Source organism: Lathyrus oleraceus, chromosome 5 (assembly GCF_024323335.1).
Source record: "Lathyrus oleraceus cultivar Zhongwan6 chromosome 5, CAAS_Psat_ZW6_1.0, whole genome shotgun sequence".
NCBI classification, from domain to species: domain Eukaryota; kingdom Viridiplantae; phylum Streptophyta; class Magnoliopsida; order Fabales; family Fabaceae; genus Lathyrus; species Lathyrus oleraceus.
The window spans coordinates 325,507,173-325,516,065 of NC_066583.1; the positions used below are offsets into that span (position 1 = coordinate 325,507,173).

General features: G+C 35.4%; 2 protein-coding genes across 2 annotated transcripts; one reads left to right on the forward strand and one right to left on the reverse strand.

Annotated features, from left to right (window-relative positions):
- The first annotated feature begins 914 nt into the window (after positions 1–914).
- On the forward strand, positions 915–2,978 carry LOC127084372 (protein NETWORKED 4A). The gene has a single exon (XM_051024803.1). The coding sequence runs from the start codon at positions 989–991 to the stop codon at positions 2,591–2,593; it is 1,605 nt and encodes a 534-aa protein (XP_050880760.1). The 5' UTR covers positions 915–988; the 3' UTR covers positions 2,594–2,978.
- LOC127084373 (peroxidase P7) lies at positions 2,974–4,649 on the reverse strand. Its single transcript, XM_051024804.1, has 3 exons — positions 3,981–4,649; positions 3,707–3,901; positions 2,974–3,624 (listed from the first exon to the last, which is right to left on the reverse strand). Exons 1-3 carry the CDS (start codon positions 4,191–4,193, stop codon positions 3,034–3,036), a joined length of 999 nt encoding a protein of 332 aa, XP_050880761.1. The 5' UTR covers positions 4,194–4,649; the 3' UTR covers positions 2,974–3,033.
- Between the last annotated feature and the right edge of the window lie 4,244 nt (positions 4,650–8,893).

An 8,893-nucleotide genomic window follows, 5' to 3' on the forward strand; every position in this document is an offset into this window, starting at 1 on the left:
GGGAGGGGATGTTTTAATTATTTTGATGTTGATTGTTGAATAATTTACATGTACTGTGGTACATGTTATTACATGATTGAATTGATTTTCTATCCGCTGCGAATTATGCAAAAGTGTCCTATTTTGATTAAATAAATGAGCATGACAGGATATTTGATGAATATTGTGTGACACCCTTCGGGGCATAATTACTCTGATTGATATGTTATATATTTTAATTAAATAGTTTGGGGTATTTAGAAGGGTGTTACACTCTCTCAAATACATCCTTATTAGACTTGGTAAGTGAATATAAATTGTAGGTGATTTGGTATTGAAATCTTTATAGAAGATGACTCGAGTGATATTAACTAGGCTTAAATACCAGGTTATAAATAAAATTTTGATATATTAAAAATTGTTGTTACAATCTTGAAAATAATCTTAGTTAAATAAAAAGGAAAAATAAACTTAACAAACAAACTTTGTTCAATGAGCCTAAGACTTTATTTATAATATAATACTTACCACATCTTACATTGTGTAAATATTGTTGAAAAATGTTTTTAAAATCTATATAATTAAGTGGCATAACAGTCTGATAGGTTTATATGACATTGCAAAACTATATATCAAATAAAATTGGCAATGTAAGTAGTATACTTTACAAGGTTGTGTATTTTTATTGGTGTGACAATATAGAAAGAAAAAAAAATCATACGACATATATATTAACAGAACAAATCAAAAAGGTTATTTTCTTAATTAAGTTCTATCTTATGTTCTTTTAACAATATTTGTAGCTCCTTCTAAAAAGGTTTTTCTAAACAAAGAAAAGTTAAAACAAGTAAAGACGAATTAATGTTTCTATCATATTAACAAAATCTTGTTTCATTCTTCCTTCAATATTCATTGAAAGAAGAGGATTAACCATCTTTTCAAACAGTTAGGAAGGTGGTTAATCTCTAACAATCTACTACATGCCATCATAATCATTTTTTTCATCACAATGACTCTCAAGAAATCAACAAAAAGATCTCTAACATCCGAAATGGATCGTAATGTTAGACAAATGATGAAACTGATTGAAGATAATGGAGATTCATTTGCACAAAAAGCTGAAATGTATTACCAAAAGAGACCAGAATTGATTTCTCTTGTGGAAGCGTTTTACCGCGGCTATCGATCATTAGTCGAACGTTACGAGCCTGCCGCAGGTGATATGTGGAAAAATATACCTTCTGATATTCAATCTCAAGCCTCAGGTGTTTCTGATAACGGTTCAGAACCACCTTCTTCTTGTCCTTCTGGTTCTCCTAGAAAAATCGGACGTAGAATATCGATTACACGCGCTCCAGGGTTTGATTTCTTTCTTGGCTCTGGTGGAAATAATAATGGTTATGATTCTTCATGTCAAAAAGATGGTGATGCATTTTCTAATTTGTCGGATAGCGACTATGATTACGATGATGCTTTGTCTGTCAATAGTTATTCGGGTATCTTTGGGAATGCAAGTGATCATGGTATGACTAAAAGGGTTATTGAATTGGAAATCGAGTTGCGTGAGGCGAAAGACAAGATTTTAGTGTATGAACAACAAGAACATGAACATAGTGAAGATGGTGTCAAAATCAATGCATATGAACAAGAATTGAAGGATGTGAATGAAAGTTTGAGGCTTTCACAAGAGAAAATTCATAAACTTGAGATCGAGGTTGAAAAAAATAAGTCAATGGAACCATCGGTTCATTTGGATGATGATATTTGTTCGACAATAGATCAGGGCCCATCCGAATCAGGCCTCTGTGCCATTGATACTAACGAGTTATCAACATCAACCGAAGAGGATCTTAGGATGAAAATGGATCTCAAATTCTTTGAAGATGAGCTTAGATTGGCAAAAGAAAAAGTGGAGAATTTTGAGGTACAAATAGCTTCATTGGAAATTGAGACAAGTAAATCAAATGAAAAACATGAACAATTGCAGGATGAACTTGACTTGGCTCACAAGGAAACGGCTAAATGGGAAACTATGTACAATTCTGAGAAGAGAGATAACATTGAGCTTCTAGAAAGAATTTCAAGGTTGAAAACAAGTCTAGAAGAAAGAGAACATGAGATCAAGGATTTAAAAGTTGTTTTGTCCGAGACCGAACAGAAAAACTTGTTTGAAAAGTCAGAATTAAAGACTGAAATGTGTAAATTGTTGGAGCAACATGATCACATGGAAGAGAAACTCCGAGATGAAATTGAGATATTGAAGCAAGAGATTCACGAAAGAAACGATAATATCGAAGATCTTAATGTGAGACTTGGAGGTTTAATATTAGAGAGAGATAATCTCAATGAAGAAGTTGGTTTACTCAAAGAAGAGATGAATTCAAGAGTTAAGGAGATTGAAAAGGCAAATACACATATGGTGGAACTAGAATCAAGAGCAAAGGAACTAGATGATGAGATTGAGAGGCATAAGATTGAGATATTAGAAGGAGCCGAAGAGAAACGCGAGGCTATAAGACAGTTATGCTTTTCACTTGAGCATTATAGAAATGGATATAATGTTTTTAGGAAGGCATTCATAGGTCACAAGAGGTTTCCACTCTTGGCATCCTAATGTTTGGGACATTGAATCGGAGAAATTGTTAGAACGAAGATGAAACAACATCGCTCGAACAACTCATAACTGAAGCGTAGAAGCGTTGGTTCACTGATCAATCGATTGAATCAGTCAGTTCGTTCGCTTAGGTTACTAGCATAATCCTTTGTTTTTAATCTTTTGTTTCTCTCTCAATCTCATTGGAGTGTGATGATGTAAATAACCACAAATCATGAGAAGCTAGAACTTAGAATATTTGAGATATTTGTATTTTCAATCTTAAATTCATTATCTTTCATACAATTTTGTCATGTTTTATCATAAAACTTGAACAAAATAAAAGTGTAAATAATTATTCTTAATATATATATTATATGCTGAAAGCTAGGGTTCTTGTGTTTCTTATCAAACTTGTCTAGATTTTTAGCAAGAACACATCATTAATACATAAACCTTAATCACTCATTTAAACCATGTAAATATGAGTTAACTTTGTTACAATCTCTTCTAATCTCTCCAAAGATTCCAGTAAGAGGCTTTATATTACCCATCTTAATCATGGAAGCTTTAAAATCTCTAGCAAAAGCATGAGGATTTCTACTATAACGTCTCACCAATCTATCACTTTCACTACCATCATCACCTTTAAAAAGCTCTTGATCAGAATGTAGTAAACCTTTTTTATTAATCAAATTTTTGTAATATGAATTGTCAAACTTATTAGGAGTGACATGATCAAATGCTTCAAAATGATCATCACAGCCTTTTATAGGACAATTTTCTTGCATGGAGATTGCGAAATCGGGATCTATATTCGTGTCATTGTAAATCCTTTCCTTAAAACTAGAACATTTAGCCATTCCAATCGTGTGAGCACCGGAAAGTGCTACGAGATCTTTAATGTTTAGGCCTTGAAACTCAAAGTTAGAAACAAGTTGAGAGAAATTGAAAAGCTGTGAAGGAAGATAAAAATCTGCATCTTTTTTTATAGCATTTCTTGCGTCTCTTCTTCCTAGTGGAACTTCGTACCAATAGCTTGGTCCTCCCAACTATGAAACAAAAATAGTTACAGTTTAAAAATTCTTGAACTAGTTTTAGAAAAAGGTTTATAGTTGAATCTCTGATTCTTACGATGGAGACGGAATCACGAGCAGCAATGGCTAATATATCTGCACATGATACGACAGAACGTTTGCAAGCTTTGTCAACAGCTGCTTTCATTATATCAACCAACATGAAGCCTTTAAGGGAATCAATATTTGAGATTGCATTCTTTTCACCTATGAAGTTAGGAGTGTCATCTAGCAGAACCGATCCATCACAACCCTATAGTTATAATTTTGCAATCATAAGCATTTTCTGATAATATAAGAGTATATAGATGAATATGTGTATTGTATCTTACATTGACAAAACAGTCATGGAAATGCAAGCGTAGTAAATGTGCTCCCATGCGTGGTTTCATGTTAAGTTTTTGGAGAACAATTGAGTGAATGATTGGCAATGCCTGAGGACAAACATCATTGTAAAAATCAGGAGTTAGTTCTTCGAAGGAATGAATTGTGAGAAATGTGGACATGAGAATAACAATGAAATATTGGATATGATGAGAAGCCATTTGGTTTGTATTGGCTCGATCTCAACTAGAAAGGAGTATTATTAGACGGTATAAATATTTTTCGTGACTATATTTGTATATTTATATATAATTTTTGGTTTTGGCCAAGGGTCAAACAACAAAATTTATGATTGGACTCGGATAATTTTTATTGGTCTTGGAGGAGAACAATTCGTGATTCAATTAGCCCAAACGCATCATGAAAGGGCCATAGGACGAAACAGGCGGGCACAATACGACGGATCATGGGCGATCCGGTCCAGTACGTCTCACTTGACCTGATTCTAAATCTATCAAAAATCAACTACCTCAATGTGTGGCAGATGAGGTGTCCCCGAAAGAGTCAGCTTAGTCAATACTACAAAGGATGATTCGCTCCTCCGATCTAAGAGGAAGAACAAATCTCTCTATCCCCCGTATTCACTAAAGAGTTAGGGAAATACCATTTCTTTCCCACGATCCGACCCATAGTACAACTACAAATATTGCAATTCTAAAGGTGGGGAGGATCACTCACTAATTTCACAAATCCATCATATACGAACTCTCTTGCTTTCCCTTAGGAAAAAAGGTTTGTCACCTTATTGTATTTTCCACAAATACAATTGGCGTCCACCGTGGGGCCTCACACTCTCATATAACTTTCAATCTCATCGATCATCTTCCTCACCATGGTGGCACGGCGAGGCACCACAACAACTAGCAATAATAGTGGTGACAACGAGATTATAACAAAGATGTGGGTTGCTATGGACGAGATGCATCGCCACAACCAAATCCTAGAAGATAACATCTTGAATCTTCAATAACGGTGGTACAAAGATAACCCTCTTAAAGAAGTCAATATCTTTGACCTCCAACCTCTTTCTGATGAAATATGGGCCGCTCTAGTGCTAGAGAACTTCAAGCCTCTATCATTGGTCGAATTTGATGGAAAGAGCGACCGCTAGGAGCATGTCGCCACCATCAATACTCATATGGAGATAATTGACTCTAGCGATTCCTTCAAATGCAAACTTTCGTCCAGTATTTTCAAGGAAGAGACTTTAAGGTAGTATATGAACCTGCCACACCTCTTAGTTACCAATTATTGGGATATCATGAGGAAACTAATTCATCAGTTTTTAGCAAGTAAGCACTGGAAGGTTTCAACAACTGGCTTATTTAATGTATGTCAGGGGAATCTCGAGTCCCTAAGAGAATATATGGATCAATTCAATGATTCAAAAACAAAGGTGGTACATATGAACCATAAAATGTGTTTGGAAACTTTCCAAAATGGTTTGAAAGCGGGCACTTCAATAAGTCTCTCGCACAGAAGTCCGAAACATCCATCGCTGAGATCATATGGTTGGAAAAATGGTATATCAAGGGTGGAGAAAACAATGCATCAAAGAAAGCCCGTGATTTCAAGGAGCACAGAGGGACCAAATCTTCACATCAATAGCGTTGCAACCACTATGTCTCGCCCGTTTACGATAGGGTGATGTCATACCCCAAAAATTACCCATCATTTTTCCTAAAAAAAAAAAAAAAAAAAAAAAAAAAAAAAAAAAAAAACGAAAAAAAAAAAAGAAAAAAAAAAAAAAAAAAAAATTTAATTAATTAATTAATTAATTAATTAATTAATTAATTAAATAATTAAAATAAATATATAAATAAAATATAACAAATTATTTTGGACTTGGGTCTCCCTCATTCCAAGCCCATTACCCACGAAATTAGTCTATAAATACTGAAGTTTCAGTAGGGGAGTTTACATTTGGAGTTACACTAGGAGATTCACTGGAGAAAGAAGGAAGAGAAGCAAAACACTCTGAGGTTTCCTTGAAACAAAACCTTGAGGAAAAAGAAAGAGAGAGAACAGAGAAGGACGAATAGAAACTTTGGCATAGGAACCCTGCCTACCCGGAGAATTCAGAGTAAAGAAACCCTGAAGGCAGCCCATCTGCACCGAAGCCATCGCCGTCCAATTCCCGCCGCCTAACTTATTCCGATACTACAAGTGGTCAATCCCTTCAACCTTGAATTGGCAAACAGGTTTGCGTATCTCTATTGTTTATACTTTCAATTGGCCATATCTACATATATAATGCATCATGATTAAATGTTGATATATAATTTGCTTTCGTATGGGAATTTAAATATGCCTGAATACCCTGAATGTTTGACCATGTTATTCCTGTGATAAAATGCCATAAAATTCAAAGTTCCTAACATGGGGCTGTTTTCAAATTCAAAATCCGTGGCCTATTCTGTTTTTTTTTTATGTTTTATCATAGCCATGCATTATTCATCCTATCCTATTTATTGTTGTGATATTTCTCCGGTGTAATCTTCGATTGCACCCTGATTTGGTGTTCTGACATGTTTCTTTTTTTTGAGTTTCGTAAAGGTTCACATATCCCAGGAAAAGGTTATTGGCTAGGTATTCCACTTTATTTGTGGGATACCCTTGTGGAGTTTCACCCTAAATTAATTTTTAATGTATTAATTTCTAATGTATTAGTTTTCTAATATATTATTTTTAATAATTTTAATGTGGAGTTTCATCCTAATTATATAATTAATTGTAAAACTTTGCCTTTGAATAAGTAATCTTGGACCTCTCTTTGTTGCCTTACGATTACGATATTACGGTCATGTCCCGCGAACGTGGGGATACCCTTAGCAAAGACCCTTCGGTTAAATCATCATAAAATAAATTATAGTCCCTCGGATGTTGCCTTCGAATATACAACTTTGTCCCTCGATGACCCTCCGATGTTGCCTACGGTTAAATGATGATAGTCCCTTCGAATGCTAAGGTATCCTCATAACTGTTGCCTTCAATGACCAATCGATGACCCTACGATGACCCTTTTACATCCAAAGGATAAAACTACTTATTTCTCAATAATAAGGACAATTTTACCCTCATAAGGATAGGAAATGCCCGTAAAGACCTTGGGTCGGTATAACTCTTAATTGCTGGCTCACAACTTAAAACATTTTTTTGCACCTCACACCTTTCAAAATGCCTTTAGAAAATCACCACTTGGTATACATTCATACTAGAATCATTACCGAGTTATATTTTTCTAAACAATTTTCAAAACTAAAATGGGATAACCACTTTGTATACATTCATACAAGAATCATTACAAAGTTAAATTCTCTTTTCAAAACAATTTTCCAAACAATTCACAAACACTTTTTTAGACAAAAATAATATAAGTGATTGAGCAATTAAGAGCCCATGGATAACCATGGATACAAAGGGTGCTAACACCTTCCCTTTGTATAATGTACCTCCCGAACCCAAAATCTAAATTAAGGTCTTTCCTGTTCTTTTCCACCTTTCCTTATTGGATAAAAGAAAAGTCGGTGGCGACTCTTGCTAACCGCGACATTGCGATTAAAACCACAAAAAGTCCAGTTCACCGTATGACAGAACTGGCGACTCTGCTGGGGACCCTAAATATTTAAAAAGAGAGGTTACCTTAAAAACAAGATCACTTATTCAATTTGTCTGATTTATTTTTAAGGGATTGCTTGGGTATGTTATGCTTGAGTGAAAGATCCTACACCCGGATCTAGTGTACCTTAGGTAAGTAGCAAGAGATCATCGCGACTGTCCGGCGTATACTGGAATGGTCAAAATGATGGCTACGGTTAATGTGGCACTTTGGATGTCCTGATGTTCCTCATGTTAGTTGAGGAAATATTTGGCATTCGCGTGGTGTCATAAAAGCATTAACCAGACCTTTAGAACCCTAATTGACTCATCCTGGCCATTAGAAAGTAGTGAGATAACTGGCTTCGGTTCCGACTGGAGTTGGTTGAGACTCGATACTACACTCTTTGAGATTGGACTTTAGGGAAGCTTCGGTCAACCACTTGGTGTTGCACTGAAGTGGACTTAAGGAAAGGTCAATGATTTGAGATCCTTCTAGAACCCGGTTACTATTCTAAGACAGGTTGAACCAACCAAACTTCAGTGGGGAGGGTATTTACCTATGGAACTCACGCAAGCCTTAAAACCTAGGAATGATTGTTGTGTGACTTGCTTGTGCTTGTTATTTATCTAACAACATGACATCATAACAACATAACATCATAACATCATGGCATTGTACTAACCATTTCAAGGATTTAGGGATTTAACTCTGCTAAAAAAAAAAAACAGAAAAAACAAAAACAAAAGCAAAAACAAAAGAGAAAAGAAAAAAAAAGGCTCTTTTTGTTAGTTTATGCAAAGTTAAATCCCGAAAGTCCTTGAAAACATTTCATACATTGCATTGCATCGCATAACAGGTATTCTAAAGGATCAGTGTTCTCACGATTTTCCTGGCAAACAGATTCCAGCAGATTCAAACAGATTGAACAATGGCTCTCGAACAAACTGTCAAAGATCTCCAGGCCCAGAATGCTCAATTCCAGGAAATGATGCTGAGCTTATCTAAGGGGCAGGAAGAACTGAAAGCTCTTTTGATGGAGAAGAAGAAGGACCAGAAACCTGTGGGTTACATCAACCCGGGGAGAAGGCTTAAGGGACAGGTTACAGGAGTCAAGATTAGAATTCCGAAGGATTCAGAAGAAGAGACCGAGAATGATTCGGAAGATGAGAATCCTAATCTCGTCAATTCTGAGGACGACGATGAAGATTATGAACATGAACAGTACTCTCCGAAGGATGATAAGTACAAGTTGCTGGAAGA

Coding starts and splice junctions, on each gene's coding strand:
- LOC127084373 (XM_051024804.1), bottom strand. CDS start 4,193: ATGGCTTCTCATCATATCCAATATTTCATTGTTATTCTCATGTCCACA. Junction 3,902..3,980: donor TCCATGACTGTTTTGTCAAT/GTAAGATACAAT, acceptor TTATAACTATAG/GGTTGTGATGGATCGGTTCT. Junction 3,625..3,706: donor CTCGTGATTCCGTCTCCATC/GTAAGAATCAGA, acceptor TTTGTTTCATAG/TTGGGAGGACCAAGCTATTG.
- LOC127084372 (XM_051024803.1), top strand. CDS start 989: ATGACTCTCAAGAAATCAACAAAAAGATCTCTAACATCCGAAATGGAT.